A 27,371-nucleotide genomic window follows, 5' to 3' on the forward strand; every position below is an offset into this window, starting at 1 on the left:
AAGAATCTAAAGGTATATTACAATCACTCATGACTATAAGTTGACCTTCGTTTTTCTTTTGGACCAGCTCCGCTAAGGAGTCAAAGAATTTACCTTGTTGTACATTAGGTGCATAAAGATTAAGTAGTGTATACTTTTCCCCTGCAATAGTGAGGAGGAGCATCAGGTATCCACCCATAGGATCAGCAATACATTCATGCAGCTCAAATGCAAAATCTTTTTGGAATAGAATCCCCACACCTGCATATTTAGCCAATTTAGAGCTGAGCGCCCAGAACTGATGCGGATAAAGATCAGAACGCATTAGATGTTCATAACGCCTCTTTAAGTGGGTCTCCTGTATAAAAGCAATGGCTATGCCAGCTCTCCGTAGATCTTTATAGAGCAATTTACGCTTACGCGGCGTGTTAAGCCCTTTAACATTAAAGGACATAACCTTAAATGTAGCCATCAAGATAGGTGTAAATGAGGAAAAGTCCCCTGAACAGAGAGCATACACGGAGACTCCACTTAAATCTAAAGATAACCCTCAAAGTCCCTTCCAATATAACCCAAGTCAAAACACGCAAATATATGAGATCCCCCAGAGACCCCGCTCCCACCCCCCTCCCCCCACCCCTATAGGAACCACAATCATCTCTTGGGTTCCGCCACCCAGCACGGGTAAATGATGACAGCTTTCCAGTCGCTATCCCACCCGGTAGCATCCATATAGAACAAGAAAACAACCTTTAACCAACCCTCCAGTTCTGCTGAATCAGCATAGAAGGAGAAACAAAAATCAAGTCTGCAAAACATGAAGATCCAGATCAAGTAGAAGCTCCTTGCACGATTTCCGGGTCAGGGGTTCTCCTCAGTCTCTTGCCCCCCTTTCCCGTCTGCTGCCAACGTGGTTCCTCCCTGTGATTGGCACGTGGAGAAGACGATGACGGCAGATCCACTACGCCAAATCCAAGGTCCTTGAGGATTCCAGCTGCTTCATGCACCGATTGTGCCTTGTATGATTTCCCTTGCAGGGAAAAACTGATGCCAAATGGAAAAAGCCAGCGGTATCTAATGCTTTCTCTGATCAATACATTAGTAATGGGTTTCATGTCCTGGCGTTTTTTAATTGTAATAGGAGAAATGTCAGCATACACTTGCACTTCATGCCCCTTCAGCTGCAGCTTCCCCCTCTTTCTTGCCAAAGATAAAACTTGCTCCTTCACAGGGAAGTCGTGGAAGCAGGCTATCACATCTTTAGATCTATTAAGGGCTCGCTGTCCCTGCACTCTGTGTGCCCTTTCCAGCTTTACCTTGGGGATCTCCCCAGCGCTATCAGTCTCCTTTCCAGTCTCTTGGTGCAATAACTCGGTGCAGAGCGTGGTAATGACTTGCATACAGTCAGCAAACTCTGGAGACTCAGGGATACCCCTAAAACGAAGATTAGCTCTCCTGTTCCTATTTTCTAAGTCTTCCAGTTTTGAGGAGAGCTGTGTGATTTCAGTAGCCATTTCCTTCTGATTATGTTGGAGAGAGCACAGTTTATCAGTGTGAGCTTCTGTGAGTGTTTCATATTCAAAAATTCTCCTCCCCATATCACTCAGCTCCTCTTTCATGTCTCCCACGATTTCTCTAATTTCTGACTTAAACGAGGTAAGATCCCGGCTCAGGGCACCAAACCAAGCTTTGAACTCACCCCGGGAGGGTACCTCCAAATCAGGGAGCGCTGCCGTCTCAGTCGTGTCCTCCGACAGCATCTCTCCCGTCGCGGCCGCCATTTTGTTTTTTTACAGCCGAATCTTCCCGATCCAATTTCTTATAGGAAAACTGATGAAAATCGGGTTTTGAAGCCCGAATCGACATCTAGAGCCTGCAGTGAATGTCCTGATAAGCTTTTCGTTGTTAAAATGAGGAGGTTGGTTAAGATATTCAGGGGATGCAAACCGGCATAGCCAGGAGCTCCGGGTTAGGCAGCCACTCGAGTCGCTGACGTCATCAGCCCCCCACACCACTGTTTTAATGTAAACCAGCATGATGTGATTTTATCATGAATGCCGGTATATAAAAACCTTAAATAAATAAATAAATAAATAAATAAATAAATAAATACACGCACACCTGCCATACTCTTATCTTTAGATGCTGAAAAAGCATTTGATTTAGTTCATTGGTCTTTTTTATTTCAGACTCTTACACATATGTCCTTTGGTATCCATTTCATTAATTGGATAACGAAGCTTTATGATCATCCGCATGCCTGAGTAAAGACTATGGTAGTTACGGGAACCCCTTTGCTATTGGACAGGGCACACGGCAGGGCTGTCCATTATCACCTTTGCTATTTGCTTTATTTTTAGAACCTTTCACCACACGTGTTAGGAGGGCTGATACCATAACGGGCATTCAGAAGGGCATGCATCATTTTAAGATCTCCCTGTTTGCTGACAATGTTATGTTTACTCTTACTAACCCCCCCCCCCCCCCCCACTGCAAGGAGTTACGCAAGAGCTTATCAATTTCACTGCAGTGTCAGGCCTTAAAGTAAACTATGACAAGTCGGAAATACTTAATCTCACATTACCCACTGAAGAAGCACAACTTCTTAGGAAAAGGTATCCTTTTAAGTGGGCACAGTTGGCATTAAAATACTTGGGGCTCATACTAATCAGTTGTTTCAGTTGAACTATGCTCCTCTTAAACAATCAATCGGGAAATTTAGAAAAATTTTCCCAAAGCACACATTCATGGCTGGGTCGTATAGCCATAATAAAAATGAACATTTTGCCTTGTCTGTTATACTTTTTTACTACTATTCCCATTTTCTTATCCTCCTCTCACTGAAGCAATGGCAGCAACTAATATATGGTTTTATTTGGCGCAAACGGCCACCCCGAGTAGCCCGATCCATTCTATATTTGCCAAAAAATAGGGGAGGCCTTAACGTCCCTAGTTTATGTAGGTATTTTTGTGTTGCGCGACTGCGTGCTCTAGTGGTCCTCCACAGAACCACAGTGGTCCCACAATGGATTCTATTAGAGCAAGCGTTGATAGGAGACATGCCACTCTCTGGGTTGCCCTGGCAACATTGATCCACCTGGGGATCGTTTTCACATTTTCCAAGAGCTCTGAACACAACACTCAGAGTCTGGCTCCATTGGAAACCTTTTTTAGTAGGGAAGGAAAGTTAATAATGTGTAACTCACTTTTTCACTAACTCAGTACTTCCGAACGCCTCACAGACGAAAGCATCTCAGACATGGATAACTGCTGGCATCTGCCATATAGAACACATGCAAACGCAGGGCTCCATCTTGTCCAGAGAAGAGATTTGCTCCCATTACCATCTAACTGAACGGGATTTTCTGCTTTATGCCAAAACTTACCACTTTATGGGAAGGGCGATTAGGGCTGGTTCTCTCAGGCTATTTGGCTCCCTATTTGAAAATTACTGTATGAATGCTCAGAACATGCGAGGTGTGATTTAAAAAATGTATGCGCTTCTAAATAGAAGAGTACAGGGTCCGTTTCGCCAACAATTGGCATGGGCTGCTGATTTTGAACATAACATTTGAGGACACGGAATGGGATGTAATATTTATGGCAGCCCATAAATGTTCCATATCGGCAGGCCTGCAGGAAAACTGCTACAAGATGCTTTACAGATGGCACTATCCTCCTGTCTTACTACATCGTTTTACATGCTCTATACCAGAAAATTGTTGGAGAGAATGCGGGATGTTAGGCACCTACTATCATATTTGGTGGCAGTGTCCACAACTCATTCAATATTGGCCACCTGTCATTGCTTGGGTATCCACTGTTCTTACCCATTCATTGCGAACCCATGGCATATTTTCACTTTACCCATAGAAGAATTAAATAAAGAGAAACAATATTTTGTACAAGTTTTTATTGCTGCTAGAACTGAGCTTGCCACACATTGGAACAAGTCATACACCTAGCTTAGCAAAAGTACAATCCAGACTCCACAATTATTATCAATTAGGATGCCTCACAGCTGTGCACCAAAATCGACTGAGCACCTTCTATAAGATTTAGAGACAGTACAGTCAGTGGCTAGATATCCACATGTAGCTGAGGCACCCGTACACTCGTGAAATTTCTGAATGATTGTAGCTACTAGTATGCTCAGTATTTTCGGTCTGGGGTTTAACTACTTGTCTTGTTCAATCTCTAAGGGCAGTTACCACTATGCATGCCCTACCTATCAAGATACATAGTTTATATAAGTCTTATTTTATTGCATTCTTACGTATCTAATGTTTTTCCAAGTCGTTGCCGGGAAGGGAGGGAGGGGATTCGGGGATTAATTTCATATAAAAACTTGTGCAGATATATGTACTTCAGTGCTTTTATACTATTCTGTTGCCTATTAAGCACTTGTTATGTTTTCTTTTTGATAATGTTATAGTGTTATATATCTGCTCCAATAAAAAAGTTTAAACACAAAACGCGCGTCCAAACCAGGGTGTAGCTAAAAGCAACCACCACATGTAAATGCCATATTGATAAGGCTATTAGCTTTTACCTCCCAATGTAAAAAAATAACCATGCACCCAATGCGCATTAAGTTTTGAGGAGCCCCAAAAGTTGAACTAAAAGCAGAAAATACTGCTTTTCTGTGGCTCCTCCAACTTAATATCATGGCGATATTGTCGAAGGAACCACAGAAAGCAGCAACATGGAAGAAAAAAATAGCCTTGATGCTCAATTTATGAGCACCCATTTTCCTAACCCATGCAGTCACTTCTCCTGGGCGCTCAATGCCTAGGAGGCACTAGGGATGCACAATTTCCCCTAGCGTCTCCTTTTTAACGCAGCGGCTCATTTGCCTATTGCATCGCATACCCAAGTGAGGTGGATGGATATGCGTTAGGAAAGTGGGTGCTCAATCATGAGTACCTGTTTTTCCCACACTGATATTGAACCGACCTGTAAGAGCACTGTGAAATGAGCTGTCTGTAAATGAAAGGCTAAAATTACTACCCAAGTGGACAAACATAAGATAGCAACTAATTTAAAAAGCAGATATGGGGCACAGTAGTATGTAATGAAGAGCTCTACCAGAGAGGATACACCCAAATTTAGCCTCTTCAATGCAGTTCTCAAAGCAAGCGTAATGCTAAACACAGACAGGGTCACAGCAGGCATTGACTGCTCACAGGCTATTACCACCACAGGAAAACCCCTTTATTTCACTAAGAACATCTGAGGGATAATCACTAATCAGAAAATGCACCCTTTGTTCAATGGCGAACCATTATATTTTGTCTACATACTTGATAAAATATTTTCCAGAGGTCTGAGTTATATGGAAAACCTTAGTTCACACTTGTGCAAATGATGCTTTGACAGATCTTACTTAAACAATTTTTATATACTGTTTTTTTCACTGGAAAGTAGTCAAAATGGCTTACATTGCATACATACATAATAAAAAAGAAAGTAAAAACGACTCATAAGAACATAAGAAAATGCCATACTGGGTCAGACCAAGGGTCCATCAAGCCCAGCATCCTGTTTCCAACAGTAGCCAATCCAGGCCATAAGAACCTGGCAAGTACCCAAAAACTAAGCCTATTCCATGGTACCGTTGCTAATGGCAGTGGCTATTCTCTAAGTGAACTTAATAGCAGGTAATGGACTTCTCCTCCAAGAACTTATCCAATCCTTTTTTAAACACAGCTATACTAACTGCACTAACCACATCCTCTGGTAACAAATTCCAGAGTTTAATTGTGCGTTGAGTAAAAAAGAACTTTCTCCGATTAGTTTTAAATGTGCCCCATGCTAACTTCAGGGAATGCCCCCTAGTCTTTCTACTATCCGAAAGAGTAAATAACCGATTCACATCTACCCGTTCTAGACCTCTCATGATTTTAAACACCTCTATCATATCCCCCCTCAGTCATCTCTTTTCCAAGTTGAAAAGTCCTAACCTCTTTAGTCTTTCCTCATAGGGGAGCTGTTCCATTCCCCTTATCATTTTGGTAGCCCTTCTCTGTACCTTCTCCATCGCAATTATATCTTTTTTGAGATGCGGCGACCAGAATTGTACACTTCTCATATAACATATGTACACTTCTCATATAACATATGCATTTTAAAAGAATAGATATTAGAAAAATAAATTAAGTAAAAGTAAAAAGTAAGAACCAATTAGTCAGTAAAATTAAAAAATAACTTAAAAAAATAAAAGATAGCTTCCTGAGGGAGTGTCAGATGGTGGAACTATATTTAGACAGGGCAGGAACAGTAGGGTCGGTCAAAGGCCTGGTGGTAGCTGGTCAGGAAGTGTAGTTAGAGCTGATTAATTAGTTATGTCTGGTAAATGCTTTTTCAAAAAGAACTTAAAACCTTTCTTGCTATAGGAGTTTCTTAGGGTGTCTGGGATCGAATTCCAGAGTTGAGGTCCCGCTAAAGAAAACGCTTGCTTTCTGGTTATGTCTAATCATGCGGACTTAATGGTCAGGACTTCTAGTAAGTTTTTACGGGCAGATCGGAGGCTTCTAGATGGTCTATAACAGGGGTGGGCAATTCCAGTCCTCGAGGGCCACAAACCTGTCGAGGTTTTAGGATATCCTAATGAATATGCATGACATAGATTTGCATACAACTGAGGCAGAGTGCATGCAAATCTCTCTCATGTATATTCATTAGGGATATCCTGAAAACCAGACTGGTTTGTGGCCCTCGAGGACCGGAAGTGCCCACCCCTGGTCTATAAATACGAAGCTGTGAACTGAGCCATGAGGATGATAGTAAGTATTTTATATTTTATTCTAAAATCTACTGGTAGCCAGTGTAGGGTGTAAAGAATCGGGGAAATATGGTCTCTGAGAGAAGTTCCTGTAAGAACCTGGGCCGCAGCATTCTGGATCAACTGTAAAGGGTGGAGGGCGTTTTGTTGAAGACCAATAAGTAGCGCATTATAGTAGTCCAGACCATTGAATATTAGGGATTGGAGTATTGTTCTAAAGTTGTTGAGATGTAAAAGTGGGCATGGTTTTTTCAACATATGTAATTTAAAAAAGGAATTTTTTACCAATGTAGATGTGATTTGTTCATGGAAAGGCTGGAGTCAATTATGACACCAAGATTTCGGGCTTTTTTAATGATTGGTAGAGAAGAGTCATTCAGATCGAAAGTAGGGGTGGACCGCAATCAGAGTTTGGAATGGATAACAAGTGAATTTTCAGTTTTGAAGGTATTGAGTTTTAAGCGGTTATGTGAAAGCCAAACTTTAAGAACATAAGAAACTGCCATGCTGGGTCAGACCAAGGGTCCATCAAGCCCAGCATCCTGTTTCCAACAGTGGCCAATCCAAGTCACAAGTACCTGACAATTACCCAAACACCAAGAAGATCCCATGCTACTGATGCAATTAATAGTAGTGGCTATTCCCTAAGTAAACTTGATTAATAGCGTTAATGGACTTCTCCTCCAAGAACGTATCCAAACCTTTTTTGAACCCAGCTACACTAACTGCACTAACCACATCCTCTGGCAACAAATTCCAGAGCTTTATTGTGCACTGAGTGAAAAACTTTTATTGTATTTATGTATAGAGAAAATAATGAGAAAGTATAGGACCATGAAATTGAATAAGGGATATATAACTGTGTATCGTCCACATATTTTAAATTGAATGTTTAGGCTGTCCAATAAATAGCATAGCAGTAAAAGGTAGATGTGGAAAAGGATTGGGGAGAATGGGAAACTGGAGAGATAGACTAAAGTGAGGAAGTGAAAGCTCCTAAGTGAATTTGGCATTGTCTGTAAGAAAGGAGTTGAACCAGTTGTGAACTAAATCTGAAAATACCAATTGATCAAAGTCTAGATAGTAGAATGGTGTGATACAGAGTGTCAAAAACTGCCGAGATATCTAGTAATACTAGGATGTAGTCTTGATTGGAATCAAAGCCTCTTAGTATGGTGTCAAAGGAGGACAGAAGCAGAGTCTCAGATCTTGGTTTAATAGGCAAACTATAGCATTGGCTACAGCTACAAGACAAGAATTTCTTTTTCCCCAAAAGCTACCTTTTATACGGGGTGTTTGCAACATATAGTGTTAAAGAAGAATGAACTTTCCCTCAGGCTTAAGGCTCAGCACACAACATTAAACCACCACCACAACAATGTACTCATTCAGACAAAAACTTTAAAACTTGGCTGTTCACACATGCCTACACCTGATACCTACTCCTCCCTCCTTAACTATGCCACCCCCCACCAGATAATCCCCTTACCCCGCTGCCAAACTTTATCTACCTCCGTTCCATCTCCCCCCTACCAGCTTCTTACGCACAATGGTTGTATATAATGTTTCACAGTTTTTACTATACGTAATGTCTTTTAATGTTTGTACATAATGCTCTCTCACTTTTAATCAATTGTACATAACCTCCTAACCCCCCCCCCCCCACTTAATGCTGCCTCAGTTCCAATTGTACTTTCCATCACAGTTCCTACTGTACACACTGCTGCCTTTGCAAAGCCCCGGGACTTACGCGCTTCCCGGGGCTTGCGCACACCGCCGAGCCTATGCAAAATAGGCTCGGCGCATGCAGGGGGGGTACGCGCGTATCTTACGCACGTACCCCTTTGAAAATCTACCCCAATGTCTTTTTGCATTTAACGATTGTACATAATATCCAATTATTAATCCTAACTCTACCCCTACCTTATTTCCTTCCTCCCCTCTCCCCTCCCCAGTTTTAACATCAATTTCACTGTAAAGCCACGTTGGCTGCATTCTTGTTTTAATGGAAACCGATGTGATGTTTCTAACAAATGTTGGTATATAAAAAATGTTAAATAAAATATAATAAAGAGAATATGTAAGACACTAGTGCTCACCTTCCTGGAAACAGAGGACACATTTAATCCAAACCTTTGAGCTCTTTCCTTCAATTTGCTCATATTTACCTGCAAAGACAGAGATATATAGCTTAATACTTTCCAAGCTGGGAGGAAAGGGTGAGAAAAAAAAGCATCATGCAGGAAAATAAGACAGTCTTAGCTACATATTTTGCATCTGTGAATCTTCATCTTATTCTGGACTGTTGATTTTTTCCTTTGTGCTGGAGGAGGAGGAGGAAACAAAAGATCATAGGCTATTACATGCCATAATTAGTCAATATAAGCCCAGAAGTTTCCTCCTGCTCCTTTATGCTTCCAGCTCAGTTGGAACAACTGGCCTCTACTGGGCTACAGCACCATGAGCTTTCATTCCTAGCTACCCAAGGACTTTCTCCAATTTATCAAACCCACTCCCTACTAGTTTAGCCATTACAGTACCCATCTTTGGGCACATACCATGGCTCCCTCTGGAGTCAAGAATATGTGCACCCTGAGTTTAGCCACTAAGTATTATTGGGCAATAGCCGAGACTCGTTTCTTTCTCCTTCCCAAGGACTGTGAATACTTTCTGCGGCAGCCCAGCTCCACCCAGTCTAGCAAGCTGAGGCCTGGTCCAGGAATTGAAATTAGTTTTTTTGGCTAGCAGTACACAGCACTACCACAGAGCTCTGGGTAGTTTCTTTTAAATTAATGTATTCCTTTCACCTGCTACACCAGTCCAGACAGGTGGGTTATGTCCCCCTACCAGCAGATGGAGGCAGAGAGCAGAGTGTTCTCTGTAACATCATTGCCAGTATATAGAGGTGGTGCAGCACAGAGAAACTCAGTATTCTCTGCCTCCAGCAGATAGTAGGATACAATGTGTAGCAAGGGACACCTTCCCCATATACTGAAAACAAGATCTTCTTACTTGCCAATGCTGTTCATATCCAGGAGCCTAGTAAGCTGAAGGACTGCAGAACCATGATGCTTAAAACCTAGGCATGGGCCAAGCAGGTATGCTTTCTCAGCTGTGTGCAGCAGGGCCAATTTGATTCAAGCCATCACCAATACTAGCTTCTAAGCATGGGGAGGTGGGAAGGACACTTGTGTACAAAGCTTCAGTGCTAGCTTTGACAGCCTGGATGGTCAGAACATCATAAGTTCTACATATGGATGCTCTTTCTTCATGTCCAGAGTGTTCCCAGCAGCGAGAAAACAAAGCACTAGAAGTTACCATGCTTCAAAGTGAAAGATTCACAATTTCATGCATTCTCTTCTACAGTCCAATTTGTTAGGCTATTTACTTATCAAACTCTGGGATAAAAATGAACTTAATACGAGTTTATTTCAATGCCTTAGCAGTATGACTTGACCAGGTGACAAGGACGCCAATTTCCAATCATCCTTTAGTCTCTGGTTTCATGAAGCACTTATTACATTTAAAACCATTATATGTAACGTGCACTTTGAAGAATAAAAATTATTTTCCAAAAAAACCCAAAACCCCTTACCATGTCACCCAGCATATCATGGAACCTCAGCGCGGGCCTCTTGTGTCTAATGAAACTGCCATTCAAAGTAACAGACTTGTCCTTACTAGAGTATCTAATCATTAAAATGGTTTTCATCAATGCAGTCACTTCAGTGAGAATTGTTTAAAAATACGAACTTGGAAGCCCAGACCAGATGTATCCCATGCATTAAAAAAAGCAGCAGGAAGGCCGAACAACTGCCAGCATGATTAAAAGGTGAGATGTAAAAAAAAAAAAAAAAAAAAAAAGATTTTAGCCAAAATAATTTCTTCCAAAAAATGGAAAGAGAATCCAACTGAAGAAAATAAGAAAAAGCATCAGCACTGGCAAGTTAGATGCAAAACAGCGATGTAAAACATTGAGAGGTGGGCAAAAAGAATTTGAAAAGAAGCTGACCGAAAAGGCAAAAACTGAAAAATACAATTGAAGCCCATGAATGAGTCAGCTGGACCATTAGATGATCGAGAGAAAAAAGGGGTACTTAGGGAAGACAAGATCATGGGTAAAAATTAAATGATTTCTGTGTTTACTGAGGAGGATGCTGAGGAGACACCCATGAGGAAAACAGTATTTAATGGTGATAATCACAGTGAACCTGGAAAGTGCAATAGGGCAGATTGACAAATGAAAAAGTAGCAAACCACCTGGACCAGATGGTATACATACCAGAGTTCTGAAAGTACTCACAAATGAAATTGGAGATCTATTACTAATAATTTGTAACCCATCATTAACATAGTCTATTGTACCTGAAGACTGAAGGGTGGCTAATGTAGAGCCATTCTTAAAAAGGACTCCAGGGATAAGCTGGGAAACTATAGACCGGTGAGCCTGACATCTGTGCCAGGAAAAGTTGTAGAAAATACTCTGAAGAACAAAAAACAGAGAATATATAGAAAGACAGTTTAATGGAACACAGCTAACATGGATTTACTCAAGGGAAATCTTGCCTCACTAATCTGCTACTTTTTTTTTTTTTTTTTTTGAAGGGGTCAATAAACCTGCAGATAATGGTGTGCCGAAGGATGTAGTGTGTTTGGATTTTCAGAAACATTTCAGAAAATCCCTCATGAAAGACTCCTGAGAAAATGAAAAAGTTATAGGAAAGGAGACAATGTCCTATTGTGGATTACGAACTAGTTAAAATATAGGAAACAGTAGGACTGAGTGGTTATTTCTCTCAATGGATGAAGATAAACAGTGGAGTGCCCCAGGGATCTGTTGTAGGAACAGTGGTTAATATATTTATAAACGATTTGGAAGAGGAAATAATGAGTGAGGTGATCAAATTTGCAGATGAGACAAAATTATTGTACATTGTTAAATTACAGGCGGATTGTGAGAAACTGAAGGAGGACTTTGTGAGACTGGGAATCCAAATTGGCAGATGAAATTTAATATGGACAAGTGCAAAGTAATCCAAACTGTAGTTACACAATGTTAAGTTCCATATTAGGAATTACCACCGAGGAAAAGGATCTAGGTGCCATTGCAGATGATATTTTAAAATCCTTGGTCCAGTGTGCAACAGCAGTCAAAAAAGCAAACAATGTTAGGAAAGGAATGGAGAATAAAATGGAGAATGTCATACTACTACTGTATCGCTACACGATGAGACTGCACCTAGAGTACTGTGCACGTTTCTGGTCATAGCATCTAAAAAAATAAATAAATAAATATATATAGCTGAATTGGAAAATGTACAGAAAAGGGTGATCAAAATTATAAAGAGGATGGAACAGCTCCCCTATGAGGAAAGGCTAAAGAGGTTAGGGATGTTCCGCTTGAAGAGACAGCTGAGGGGGGATATGACATTTGTCTATAAAACCATAAGTGGAGTAGAAAGGATAAATGTAAATCAGTTTACACTTTCAGGAGTTAGTAAGTAGCACATTTAAAACAAATCGGCGAAAATATTTTTTCACTCATCACACAATTAAGCTCTGGAACTCATTTCCAGAGGATGTGTTAAAGGTAATCAGCGTAGCTTGGATTAAAAAAAGGTTTGGACAAGTTCTTGAAGGAAAAGTCCACAAACCATTATTAACCTGGTAGACCTGAGGAAAGCTACTACTTATCCCTGGGCATTAGCAGCATGGGGATCTTACCAGGTATCTGTGGCCACTACTGGAATTGTGTTTCTGCCCTTGATGAACCTTCAGTCTGATCTAGTATGGCAATTACTCCAATCATCGGCCACCTATCCTCCATACATAAGTTTTTCCTCAATAGGGAGTCTTGCATACGCATCCAAAATTCTTGCTCAAGTTAATCTTGAAGTTTCATTTAAATCAGAAAATTATCCCATCCACCTTCTTTCCTAAAGTGTATATACTGCCAGAACAGGTGGTTTTACATACACTAGACTGTAAGAGAGCTTTGACCTTCTATTCGGATAGGATAAAGCAAATCAGAACATTCACATAGCTCTGTCACCTATGACCCAAATAGACCAGGAAGGCTTATAAACATATGACAGTTAACTGGATATGACTGTATATCCATCTAACAAAGTAGGCCTCTCTGCAGGGCCATGCACATGCTCATCAGATCAGGGCAATGGCTACTTCCATAGTATACATATCAACCTCTCTTGCAAGAAATTTGTAAGGCAACCACATGGAATTCAGTGCACATTATTGTATCCCACTATTACTATAAGTTGCTGTTAGGACAGTAGGTTCAGTCAGTCATTTCTCAAAAGTTCTTCCCACAATCACCTAAATGGTGGGCTGCATTCAGAAGATGTAATTGTGAGAGTCCCCACATGTACAACTATTCATCCTGCCTGTTCATGGAGAAAAGCAATGTTGTTTAACTGTTAACTGGTGTTCTCCATGGATAGCAAAATTAACAGTCTGACATTCCCTCCCACCTGCCAACAGAGTGTAAACAGCTCTTTATTCTGCATGCTGTCAGCTTTGACAAACTGAGGGAGCCTAGCTGAGGGCTGCTTGGTGCACTGTCTAATGCTACATATGCAAAGCCTTCTAGGTTCCAAACCAATGCGCCGACACACTATATATGATGCCATACAATGACATCACAAACATATGGGACTGTTAATCCTACTGTCCACAGAGAATACTAGTTACAAGCAAGCAACTGTTTTACTTCACAAGATAAAGGCAAGAATGACAAACCATTTATGAACAAGGGTACCATAAGGTGAAACTTAAACTTACCTATTAATTTCCTTTCCTTTAGTCCTGCCAGACCAGTAAATGGGTTATGCTCTCCCAGCAGATGAAAACAAGAGGAAAAAAAAAGCTCATAGCTGTCTTCATACCCCTTATAGGGGTCAGGATACTGAAGAGCTGAAGGCAGCAATAATGTTAAAGTTAAGACAATAGAAGGCAATTGTTCAGTTTGGTTTCCAAATCACCATCACAACCAAAATCTGATGCAGCCAAGAAACTTCACTCAATAGTCAATAACCTAGGAATAGATATTCCCTTAGGCATACCCAACCTTCACCTAGACTGGGTAGGAGGAAGTTTCAATAGCTCTTAGGATTCCTGAAATCAAGGTGTAAGCCTCTCAAAGCCTACAGACTCAGAGGTGCTTAGAGCAGGAATGCAACTGAGAAAAAGAGCACTCCCTGCCATTATCCTCTCGAAAGATAGGCTCTGATTTTCTGATTCAGTCTGAGTCTTGCATCTTCATCAAATGGGCATGACAGTCATTTGGGACCTGCAAACTCTTCAGGAGCAGGCTGATTCCTCTTGAAATCAATGCCTTAGAAACCATTATGCTTTAATAGAACATATCAATGACTGAGAAGAAACTGATTATTTATTTATTTATTTATTTAACATTTTTCATGCAGAAATTGCATATCATCTCGGTTTACATTGTAACTGAAAAAGACAAGCATGAGGAATGCAAGTTACATAGAACAGGGTATTAAACTTGGAACAGATTACATGGGTAAAATAACTTAGTACATGGGTAAAATAACTTAGTACATAATAGAGGATGGAGAAACTGAAAATTATCTTATTGTAATATTTTATATTTTAAGCTTGGTTTGAGGGTCTTTAGATGGACTATTTGCTAGTGAGTAGGAGTTGATGTATCTTATTATCATGATTGGAACGCTTGTTCAAATAGCCAGGTTTTTAGTCTCTTTTTGAAGTTGATTGGGCAATGTTCTGTCCGGAGAAAAGAAGGTAGGGAGTTCCAAATTGATGGACCTGCTGAAGACAATGCGCGTTTGCTTAGCGAAGTTTTGACGTGTGTTGTTCGGAGAGTGTTTTTGTAAGCTGTTCTCGTTGGTCTAGTTGGTAGATGAAATTGAAGTGGAAAGTTGAGTTCAAGAGGAATGCCCTTGTGTATGGTTTTGTGAATGATTGATAGTGTTTTGTATAAGATTCTGTACTTTATTGGGAGCCAATGTAGGTCCCTCAAAATGGGGGTGATATGATCTCTCCTGTTGGTTACCTACAAACATCTCAAAAGTGACCTAAAACGGACTTAAAAATGGCCATCCCTGTCCTAGGTAACATGGCTTTACTTCCTCTATGTCATATGAGAAAAGTCTGATTCCGAGAGAAGTGAAACACTACCCTTTGAAGAGGGATAGTACAGGGCATAGAGATATTGCCTTTAAAATTATCAAAAGCCACCAAGAAGATTAATTTCAAAGAGACTCTACCCTATAAGGCTTGAGAGGAAGGGAGGCCAGATCCCTTCAACGTGGTTGAAGAAACGTATCATCGGCAGACGCCGCCACCCCAAGCCGCTCCGTATCCTGTTGGTGTACTGATCTCGCCTGCTATAATTGATAAGTATTTATTTGTTTTTGGTCTAATGTTTTTAGTAACTGTTCACATTTGCATTGACAGCTATTTCGGCCCCCGACGAAGGCATGAGCCGAAACACGGATCCAGTGTCGGGCTTTTTCCATATTAGCCTCGTATGAAGAACATGGCGTTTCTTCACCGTAACTACTAAGCTAAGTTCATGCTATTGAAAGTTAAAAAAAAGTTTTTAAAAAATGTGTCTACACAATTGATTCAAATGAGAGACTATTTTTCACATTATTTGGTGCATTGGTTTCACGAAAGCATATCAAAAAGACTTATCAATGACCTATGATTATAAAACCTGGCAGACTCGATATATGCTAATTAGCATTACAAAACATGCCTGTTTATGAGGTCTGGTATATGAAAAAATAATCTTCCCTCACCTGAGGTGATCAGTAATTATAGTAGGTAAATTGTGGTGCCACAGTAAATTTTTTTGTTTCGATTATATTTAGCTGCTACCACATTCTAAAATCTTGAAGAGAGTCTTTAAGGGGTTCCTTTAAGGCCAGGTACTATCCCGCCCGCGCGGCCCTAGTAGGATTCAGGGGGTGTGGCTTAATCGTGCCGAGGAGACACCGCGGCCATCTTGTGGGCAGCAGCACTGCCGCTGAGGCGGGCTGCCGATGCCGGCCCCAACGTCAGAGCCTGGCCCTGCCACGCGGGTGAGTGACCGACCCCCGGTCGCGGTCTGAGCCCAAAACAACAGTTTTGGGCTCAGAGATATCTTTTACTTTAAAATTACCAAAGGCCACCAAAACGACAGACATCAAACAAACTCAAAGACGCCCTATGAGGTTTAAAAGAACGTAAGGTGGGAACTCTTCAAAACTAAAGTTCCAAACTGAGTAGACCTTCAGAAGCCGAAGACTTGCATTCTTAGCTCCCTAAAAGAAAATATCCCATCCAAGAGAATAGTGTGAGAGCTGCTGTGTCTATTGCCCTTGCAGCAAGCCAGAGTCACTCTCTACACTCTTTCACATTTGCAAATTATGCCTTCATTCCAATCTCCTGTGGCGGAAGAACAAAATTGAAGGAATAGCTCCCTTAAAAGGGAAATACTGTATCCTCCATAAACTGAACTCAGAGGCTCCAAACTCTAATTCAGGCCTACTACAATGTCCTCTTTCTGCTGCCAGATTCAAAGGAACAAAGTCCTTGACCTATCGATGCAGGAACAGTTATTTCCCAAGGAGAAAAGGAGAATCAGTCCCAACAAGACCATCATCCAGCGTGCTCCCAAGACTCAACCTATGCTTCACATGGAGCTAAAGCCTTCCTGACAGCAAGCTATACTCCACTGGGAGCCTGGGCCTAAAGCCTTCCTGGGAGTGGCCTATAATTGGTCCTCACATCTGTACCATCTGCTGGAGACAGAGACATACAGAAGAGCTGAAGACAGCACCAGATCCCTATAGGGAGAGTGAAGCTTTGAGCTTTTATTCTCTCTCTATCTGTTGGCAGGGACTGGCTTGGATAATAAGGAAGTAGCCTAGTTCTCTCAACAGCCAAGATTATAAAAGAATAGAAGGGATCTTCCAGGGAAAAATCCTCTGACTGACAAAGAATGTAGCACCACCCATGCCTGCACTTTCACAACTTGATCCAGGGAATGTTCAGGCTCCCAGTGGGGACACATGAGAATGCCAATAATGTTTCTACCAGGATATCCAAGCCCCCAAGGCTCCTGCTTTCCTTTTCCGGGAAAGGACGCCAGAGGTCACAGCAAGCAATCCAGGTTTTTAACTCCACAGCCCCAGCTTCCAGAGGCCCCACACTCGTTGCAGTAGAAGAGGACCGAAGACGCATCTGCATACTGCTCCCAGCATCTCCCGGGAGAGGACTCCAGAGATCACAGCAAGCGATCCAGAATTGAACTCCACAGCCTCAGCTTCCAAAAGCCCCGCACCATTTGCAGTAGAAGAGGACTGGAAGCATGCGCCGAATCTCAAACCTTTCAATCCTTTGAGTGAAGATCAAGTTAATGGTGGTTGAAGAGGATTGGTAAATATAGCTTTGGAAAATCTATGGACCTAAAGTTTGGAGAGAGGTGAAATAGTGGGACATATTCTTTAGAGCTTGTGTGTGTCTGAGATAATAAAAAAGCGAGAAGGAGTTAATTCTAATGTCTGTCTTTCCAACCCACCCCTAGCTCAACCCTTGATTTTTAGGCAAGAGTCATTTTCTCATTAAAAAATCAATCAGGCTCTTATGTAAATTATACTATTGCACCAGCTCTTATTGAGAGTTTAATCATCCCCATATAGGGCACTAGCAGATTAATTTGTAAATAGATCTGTAAATTTAAATTACTCTAATTCCAACTCCCTTAGTAACCTAAACTTAACTAGGAACTCAACAAAATTAAGATGAAGGGAGGAGGAAGTGACGTCACCGAGCTCGATGGCTGGCTGAGTTGCGAGCTCCGCCGCTGAAAGTTTTTTAAGTCCTCAAAACAGGAGCTAAATTTCATTTAAAATAAGCCGACACGCTTCACAACACATAAGAAACCCTGCGGCATGATCGGGCAATGGCGGCAAAAAGAAAAACTTTAGATTTACAAAGTTTTTCTTACCGGTCGGAGGACCGGGAGGTGGAGGCCGCGGAGAAAATCACGTGTGCGGACCCGGAGGCTGAAGAAGCAGAGATGGACGCTGCATTTAATGTGACCTCGGAGGAGGCCCCCATGAGGTAAGAATTCAGGGACTGGTTCTGCAGTCTCTGGAGAGATTTAAAAGATTTCAAAAAAGAAATGCAATCTCTGCTGGGGGAATATCATGAGGAATTAACAACGATGGGGCACAGAGTAGATGAGCTGGACATGAGATTAGATGCCCAGATAGAGTCCCACAAGCATCTTCAAGAACTTTGCTCTGAATTACAAGCTGACAATATGACCATGCATGCTAAAGTAGCAGACTTGGAAAATAGGGCAAGAAGAGGGAATCTGCATTTCCGCGGCTTCCATGAGACTGAAGCTAACAAAGATTGTGCAGATACCATAAGCCGTTTTTGTGCATTTTTACTGGATACTGCACAAGAGCCCAACGGTGACCCACCACTGACCATAAAATTAGACAGGGCTCACAGGGCCTTGAGAGCTCCCAGCAATGGTCAAAACAGAGATATCATAGTATGCTTTCATGACTACGGCTTAAAAGAACGCATCGCTGGAGCAGCCAGGAAACAAATGAGGTGGTCCTGGGAGAATCAAGAGATTTCAGTTTATGCTGACTTGTCCCAAGCCACCCTTCAAAATAGACAAGACCTTAAGGAAGCGACTACATTTCTCAGGAAGGAAAACAAAAGTATAGATGGCTGCACCCTTTCGGTTTGACATACACCTGGGGTGGAGTATCCGCCCGCATATACAACATGGCGGAAGCTAAAAAGCATCTGAAAGATCGAGGCTTCACAGCATCATCGGAGCAATCATCAGGAATTAAAAAGTCAAACCCGAAAGCTCAACATCCAAGATGGCAAAGTGCAAATTCCAGAAATAGCAGACTTCAATGTCATTCTGATACACAGCAATCGCATAAGGACAAGACCTGATAAACTCATGCCTGCTACTACACCCAGGGTATCTATTACTTACCCTAAAATCAAGGTTTTGTTTTTTTTTTAAACTATGTTTTATTAAAGTTTTTAAATGCATACATCATCCAACTAAACCATAGATAACAAATGTTCATACATTTCCCCCCCCTTTCCTCCTTACCCTTCCCCCTCCCCCCCGCAAAATGTCTTATACTGTTTCAAATGTACAATTTGTGATCTCGTAGATGCTCATTGGTCCTCCTCTTCAGTCCGTCTGGAATCATCTCCTTCAATAGGCAGAGCAGCGCTCCAGGGGTCTTGGTTGGTGCTTGTGCTAGAAGGCAAATGCCGAACAAAAACGGACCATATCCTCTTGGTAGCCATAGATCTCTTTGGCATGACATCATTGAGAACAGCATGTTCCATGGAACAAAGGCGCAGCATTCGTTGAAACCATTGGTCATAAGTCAGGTGTCCCGTCTGTAACCAATTAGCCAAAATAACCTTTTTCCCCATAAGACTCGCCTTCATGAGAAACAGGCATTCTGATGGTGTTAAATGTAAACGGCCTGAGGGGTCAAGCCGAATAACCATAATGTAGGATCAAAATGGAGGAATTTTTTCAAAAATTTTTGACAGGCTCGACGGATCAGGCCCCAAAAACGGTATATCACCCTACATTCCCAAAAACAGTGATAATAGTTACTATTGTCACTGAAACATTTCGGGCATTGACCATTTGGTGTAATACGCATTTGCTGGGCTCTCAATGGGATGATGTAACTCTGCCAGAGGAATCTATAACCAGTTTCCCGTAAAAGGACATTTTCCGACACTCCTAATAAATCAGTAAAACATGTTTCAAACTCAGAGAGTGTTAAAGAGAACAACGACCATTCCACCTACCGTCTATGAAGTTGGGTAATGACATGCGCGTCCTCCTGTCTGATAAGCTCTTTATAATAATAGGAGGTGTTGGGTTTATTATTTTTTTTTGTCTGCAGTAAATCGCTAAGCTTTTGAATTTCAACCGTCATTGTCAGACGGAGTCTCTCTGTGGAAAGAAAGTGATGCACCTGTAGATAAGCATAATAGTCCGTAACCGGTATATGAAAGAGTTGCTGGAGAGTAGGAAAGGGGAGAACCGCCCTCGTCACTCTGTCAAACAGGTCCGATACTAAACGAAGACCCAGAGCTCCCCATCGGTGAAAAACCCCTTTCTCTTGTCCTGGTGGAAAAAGGTCATGCCCAATAATGGTAAGCATAGATGTCAGCCTGTGTGGAATCTTGCCCAGATGACACAACGTATACCACGCTTTCCGACTAGTGTGTAAGAAAACTTGGGCTCTAAGGAAGTGGGGAATCTGACAAGTATCAATCTGTAACAAAGGATTTAAGGACGAGACCCCATACCATTCGAGGAGACATTTATGGGGAGTGAAAGTTGAGGTAGCAAACACCCAGTCTCTGACATGTCTAAGACTGCAAGCCAAATTATAGATTAGTAAATCTGGGCAATCTAACCCCCCTTGATCTATCGGACGTGTTAAAACAGTTAAAGGTATTCTGGCTTTTTTCCCCTTCCAGAGAAACAGTCTAAGGCTCCTGTTCAATTGTATATGATCAGCCTTGGTAATCCAAAGCGGTAACAGCTGTAGGACATAGAGCCAATTGGGGAGCAGAATCATTTTAAATAAGTGTATACGGCCTGTTAAAGATAACGGTAAATTCGTCCATCTCTTCAGCGTAGTTCGAGTGGTTACCACCAAAGGCTTAATATTAGTGTTATATAAATGGTTTATATTAGTGGGAATATTTACTCCTAAGTATTTGAGACTGCCCGTCACCCAGTATAGCGGGAAGACTCCTGGCCAAGCAGCATGGACATAGCCAGTTAGGTCTATGGCTTCTGATTTCTCATAATTTATCTTAAGACCTGAGAAATCACCAAACTCGTCTAATAATTCTAGGACGACGGGTAGGGAGCGTAAAGGTTGTGTTAGAAATACCAAAAGGTCGTCCGCAAAAGCAGCTATCTTGAAAATTTGAGCCGGTCCTCCAAAGCCCTTAATCGCAGGGCAGGCATCAATTTTTCGTAGCAGGGGGTCAATGTAAAGGATATATAAAAGAGGAGACAGCGGGCACCCTTGTCGGACTCCCCTCTGTATTTGGACTGCCGCCGAGAGGCAGCCGTTTGCCAAAACTCGTGCGGTAGGGTTGTGGTAGAGTAAAGAGATATATTGAAGGAAATCACCCCTCAGGCCAAAACGTTGTAGAACAGAGTAGAGATAAGGCCAAGCCACCCGATCAAAGGCCTTTTCGGAATCGAACCCTATGGCCAGTGCGGCAATGTCTTGGTGTTGACAGATATGGTGGGCCGTAATAAGTTTAATGATATTCGCAGTCGGGTTTCTTCCCCTAACGAAACCTGTTTGGTGGTGTGATGCTAGAGTAGGGAGGAAAATCTTCAAACGGTCAGCCAGAATTTTCGTTAAAATTTTAAAGTCACAATTTAATAAAGATATTGGTCTATAAGAGGAAGGTTGTTGTGGGTCCTTTCCTGGTTTGGGAAGAACTGTAATGTATGCTTCATTAAATTTCTCGGGGAAACAATTTTGTTTCAGGCTTTCCGTATAATAAGCTGTTAGGTGGGTACTAACGTGCATTTGCAATATTTTATAAAAATCATAAGGGAGACCGTCAGGGCCCGGGGACTTTCCGGGCTTAGTAGCCGCTATAGTCTGCAACACCTCATAGTTCTGTATAGGTCTGTTCAAAAACATAAGCTGCGCCGCTGTTAGCGTCGGTAAAGAAGTATCCTGAAAGAACAAGTCATCTCCATTACGGTCACCAACCGAGTCCGGTGAGTATAGTGTGTTATAGTACTGACGGAGTAGATCACAGATCTCTCCCTCATCGTTCGTGGGTTTACCCGATTTAGTTTTCATAGTCGCAATGAAAGAGTGTGGTCGCTTTTGCCTTTATTAAGTTTGCCATTAGTTTCCCAGGTTTGTTCCCAAACCGGAAATAGTATTGTTCCCCTTTCTGAAGATAACGAAGCGCGCGGGTATGGATTAACGTATTTAGTCTACCCAGGAGACTATAATAAGCCTTCCGGTGATTAGGTATATTACTTTGATTCAATTTCCGTTTAGCTTGTTGGAGCAGGGTTTCTAAAAGAAGAATATCTTGGTTTAATTTCTTGTTATGGAAGTGTACATACGCAATAATCTCACCGCGGATTACAGCCTTCCCCGTTTCCCAGAAAAGATGGGGATTATCCATATGTTGGCGGTTGTGAGTGGCATAATCCGTCCATTTTTCACGTAACATGGCTTGAAATTTAACATCATTTTTTAAAAAACTAGGGAAACGCCACTGCCTGGTGCTATGACTCGACGAGGAGGAGCCGAAAGTGATCGAAACCGGGGCGTGATCCGAAATGGCTTGCTGTTCAATTTTAGCTTCAGCTATATGAAAAAACTGTGATTGCGATATTAAAATGTAATCAATGCGGGAGAGTGTCCCATGGGCCCTGGAGATGTGAGTATAATCTTTTTCACTTGGGTGTAATGTCCGCCAGACATCTAAGAGACCCAAATGGTGACACAGGTAAGCCACCCCCCTTCTCCTTGTTCCCCGTTGCACTTGCTGCGGGGGAGATTTGTCAAGCAAAGGGTCAGAGAGACAATTAAAATCCCCCACAAGATAAATCGCACCCTGGCCGTGGGTGTGTAACAGATTGGTCATATTAACAAAGAAGTCATGTGAATAATCATTTGGTGCGTAAATATTGCAAATAGTGGTTAAAGTATTGTTCCAGAGGCCAATTAACAGAATGTACCGCCCGTCCGGGTCCGGCATGCTTTGAATAATTTGGAATTTGGCCGATTTATGTATTAGAATTGCGACCCCCCCTTTCCGGTGAGTCGCTGAAGCATACACACATGTATTCACCCACTCTCTTTGCAATTTTTGACTCTCGGAATCAGTCAGGTGAGTTTCCTGTATGCAGGCTCTCTCAGCCCGTAAGTGTTTAAGATGGGATAATACTTTCTTCTTTTTAATGGGCGTTCCCAGGCCATTGACATTCCAGGATATCAACTTGGGCATACTAACATCAGTAACTCTAGTAATGAAAAGGTACAAACATACAAATGAGAGGGATGCCCCCAGCCTAGCATCCTCTCTCGTGGGACTTCAGTAGGAGGTCCACAAGCCCTGTGACCACTCAGCCAACATAGAATCACAAATCGTACAATGAAACATTCGAGATCATACCATAACGTTTTGCATGTCCTCTGCCTTTTCCCATCCCCCTCTCCCTCCCCTGTCCCCCCCTCGTTCCCTTAATCCCCAACCCTGTCTCCCCATATTCCCATCCCCTATGACTCATTTACGTATAAACCCTTCTCTGATTAGAGAGGAGGGTCTGGAGAGCACTAATGATGTGTTTTGCCACCATTCCACCTAAAAGAGAAACTAGAGAAACTACTATTAACGTATATGAACCCAAAATAAGAAAAAACAGTATAATAACCAACTGCATCACAAACGGCTTCTTAATATCAAAGATCCCCAAAAGACAGAGGCAAGAAGGTCCCGTATTATGATAATCATTCGTGCAAAAAACGTATCCCCATCCAGAAGTAGTCATCCGACAAGATGAGGGCCGCAGTCTCGAATAATAAGGAAAAAAAAAACCCGCTGCGGTGCGCGAAAATTCCATGGCACTAGGCCCTTGTTCATTCATTGTGGTTTGTTCTTTGTCTTTTTTTTTTTTTTTGGGTCCCTCGGCAAAAACGCCGCCATAAGACCATTCGGCCAAAGGAAAGGGAAAAGAAAAATCCATATCGAGTGCTATCCGGGTCTGTAGGTCTCGTGACAAAGGCCGTGGCGCTCAGTGCGGCCCCAACATAAATAAACGTCGTTGCATACAAGAAACCTGCGACATCCATTAAAAAAAAAAAAAGAATAATAAAGAAAATTTGGTCAAGAAGTCCAGATGGCATGTCTGATATTATTTAGGGGATAAGCCTCCTTAGCTTTCAGGATTAGGCTATCGACTCGTGACTGTTTGTTTGTCCTTTTTCCCCAAACGGAGCTCATTCTACCATGAAAAGAAACAGCAGAATAACCATCAGCATCATATGCGGCCGCTGAATGTCAAAGCCCTAAAAACAGGGGTAAGGAAGTCCCGTAGTTCAGTAGTCCAACATGCAAAATTAATTGTTCCATATCCAGTAGCTGTCATCTGACAAAAATGTGGGCCATCTCTCAAATGCAGTCCTGATCCTGAGGCCTCGTGACCAAGGCCGCAGCGCATGGTGCGGCCCCAGCAAAAGTTAGTAGTCTTTCCAGACGAGAAAACTTGACGACATTCAAGGAAGAATAATAATAAAAATAAAAATGTGGTCAAGACTTCCAGATTGCATAGCTAATAGTATTTGAGGGACAAACCTCCTTAGCCCTCGAGCTTAGACTATCGACCTTTGACAATGTTTGTTTTGGGCTGCCCCACATTTTATTTTATTTATTTATTTATTTCAGATTTTTATATACCGGCATTCGAGACAGCAGTCACATCGTGCTGGTTCACATAAAACAGGGGTGCATAGTAAACATAACTATAACAATGGTGTTGAAAAGGCAGTTACATATAACAGGGTGATAAGAACTTGGCTGAGAAGGAAGAGAAAGGAAAGGTTATTAAAATTCACACAGGTAAACGATAGAAGATAAGGATGACCATGGTGTATTTGGAGATTAGTTAACCGAGTTGGAGATTAGTTAACCATGTTGGAGATTAGTTAACCATGGTATAGTTGGAGATTAGGGGTAGCTTGGCGGTGTTCTATCAATTGGTGTCCGGGAAAGCTTGTGTGAATATCCAGGTCTTTAGTCTTTTTTTGAAAGTTGAGATGCATGGTTCTGTTCTTAGATTTGAGGGGATGGAGTTCCATAACGGTGGAATGGCAGTAGAGAAAGCCCGGTCTCTTAGTGTGCAGTGTCTAGTGGATTTGGACGGTGGTACCTGTAGCGATCCCCTGTATGCATCTCTTGTCGGTCTTGACGAATTGTGTAGTTGGAGAGGGATCTGTAGGTCAATGGGAGCCAGTTGGTTGATGTTTTTGTATGTGGTAAGAATGGCCTTGTATATTATTCTAAAGTGTATAGGTAGCCAATGGAGGCTCTTTAGAATGGGGGTTATGTGGTCCCTTCTCCTGGTATTTGTCAGAATGTAACTCACATGTAACTCATTCTGCCATGATCCCTGTTGCGAATTCAGTAGCAGAGGTGAGGTCCGTGAAAAGTTGCGGTTTCCCTTTGTACCAGATTTTGAGGTTTGCCGGGTATTACAATTGAAAGCGAATATTCTTTCGGTATAAATCCGAACAGAGTGGGCTAAAGGCTTTCCGCTTTTGTGTTAACTGTACGGAGAAATCTTGAAATATCCGGACCGTGTCTGTTTGATATGTTAAATTTCGTTTGGTGCGGTAAGCCTGCAATATGTGTTGTTTTTGTGCCCAATTTAGGAAACGGGCGATAACCATTCGTGGTCGATTTTCCCCCTCCTTCCGCCTACCTAGTCGGTGTGCTCTTTCGATGTGAAGGGAGGCCTCTAATTCCGGCAGCTCCAGTGCCTCCGGCAGCCATTTTGAGAGAACACTCGCCAGATTCGCTTCTTCTATGGATTTAGGTAAACCCAGAAATCGAACATTGTTTCGACGAGCCCTGTTCTCGGGGTCGTCTAGTTTGTCCTCATAAGTTGAAATCTTCTTTTCCAAAACTGAAATTTTGGCTGTTGCCGAGGCTCGATCATCCTCCAAGTCTGAGACGCGGGTTTCCACTAAGTCCATGCGGGGGTGTAGCTCCTCGAGCGATTGTTTCATTTCCTGCAATTTGGCCGTCAAGTCCAAGAATCTGGTGTCCAACGCTTGTACCACTGCTTCCGTAACCTGTTTTATCGTGTCGTTTGATAGTTCCATGCCAGATGTGGTGGCCTGTGGGGAGGAGGGACTGCGGCCTACCGGCGGCGCCATCTTGTCCCCAACTTCCTTTGTTTTTTCTTTTTCCTTTCTCCCTCCTCTCAGGGGCATGCCAGTGGTAGATTTGAGCATGAATTTGTCGATAGACATGTAGGGCACGCAAAACAAAGGTAGCTGCAATGTTTCGATGGCTAGAATGAAGTAAATTGGCAGATTGTGGTGGATGGTGGCAAGAGCTGTCCCGGGAGACGTCCGTTCAGCTGCACCACATCACGTGGTCCAAATCAAGGTTTATATACTTACTTCATACCGCATACAGTGGGTAACCTTTCTTTTGCTGTTGGTCCGGATATATATACTCTGCAAGTTGATATGTTTCCAAGTAATAATACATTCGGCATTTATTACCCGATAGCTTTATGCTCCTGTTTCGCACTAAAGTTCGGACTCAGTCGGAGCCCATTTGCTCATGGCACTAGTTTCCTCCCAGTTATGGGGATTTACTGAGCTGTCTGGAGGTCATGGCAGTCCAGGGTTGGGGAAAAGGGGGACAAGGGATGGGATGCATATTGTCCGGGAATCCTGCACAAAATCTATGACACGTCCAGGTCGCGGATGCCCAGTATATACTCCTGCTCTGGTTGTCGAGTATGAAAGCATCGGGGCGAAATAGTTTGCTGAGGGTTGGTTACCTGAGCCTATGGTATGGGTCCACTGTAGTTTCGTGTGTGCCTCAGTAATTCTTCACATTTGGTCATTTAGAGATTTCCTTCTCCTTTTCCAACAGGAAGACAATCATCCAACACAACAGTGTAGATATCGCATGATATCCCTTAATGTTAAGGGGCTGAACACACCATTTAAAAGACACTTACTCTTTACAGAACTGGGTACCGAAAAAGCAGATATAGTTTTCCTTCAGGAAACTCATTTGAAAAGCAGATATGAGTCTCTCTTGAAAAAATAGACAATACCCGCAGCAGTTCTTCACTCCATGCTCTAAAACATCCAAATATACCGGGGTCTGCATTTTTATCTCTCAGCAGCTGGTTTTTGAATTAGGCACTTGCATCAGAGACCCTCTTGGCAGGTTCCTTTTATTACAAATCCAGATTGAGAGCTCCGATTATACCTTTGTCAATGTTTATGCTCCTAACCAGGACAAGTTTCTATTAGGCCTTCACCAAGTCCTTTCCACCCATTGCAAGGGAAAATTAATTATCGGGAGGTGGGGGGGGGGGGGAACAGACTTTAATTTGGCAAGAGTTCCACGTGTGGATACGTCACGGGGTTCTGTAACTACTTCCCCTGTGCATTGCCATGCCTTTAAGGAGCTCATGGATAACTTGGTACTTATTGGATGATTGGCGGACACATTACTCTTCCTCCAGATCATACACCTTTCACTCCATGGCATACCAATCGCACTCCAGAATCGATTTCTTCTTAGCCGATAAGGCTGTATTTAATTATATTTCGCAGCCAGATATAATCCCAGTACTTTGGGCAGACCATGCAGCTGTAACACTTGACATTACCTTTACTCTCTCTGACAGAGGATTGCGATTCTGGAGACTTAATGATTCCTTACTTTCAGATGACCAATTCAAAAAAATCGCTTATTACACGGATTCAGGAATTCCTCGAAATCA

The 27,371-nt window shown here is 42.2% G+C and overlaps 1 protein-coding gene across 1 annotated transcript in view; it reads right to left on the reverse strand.

The window, feature by feature from the left end:
- SARNP (SAP domain containing ribonucleoprotein) overlaps positions 1-27,371 on the reverse strand; it is a 214,069-nt gene that overhangs the window by 68,258 nt on the left and 118,440 nt on the right. Inside the window, exon 9 of the mRNA XM_029594794.1 lies at positions 8,863-8,931. Within this exon, the coding sequence (XP_029450654.1) occupies positions 8,863-8,931 (69 nt within the window). The remainder of the gene's footprint in view (positions 1-8,862; positions 8,932-27,371) is intronic.

Source organism: Rhinatrema bivittatum, chromosome 3 (genome assembly GCF_901001135.1).
Source record: "Rhinatrema bivittatum chromosome 3, aRhiBiv1.1, whole genome shotgun sequence".
Taxonomy (NCBI): domain Eukaryota; kingdom Metazoa; phylum Chordata; class Amphibia; order Gymnophiona; family Rhinatrematidae; genus Rhinatrema; species Rhinatrema bivittatum.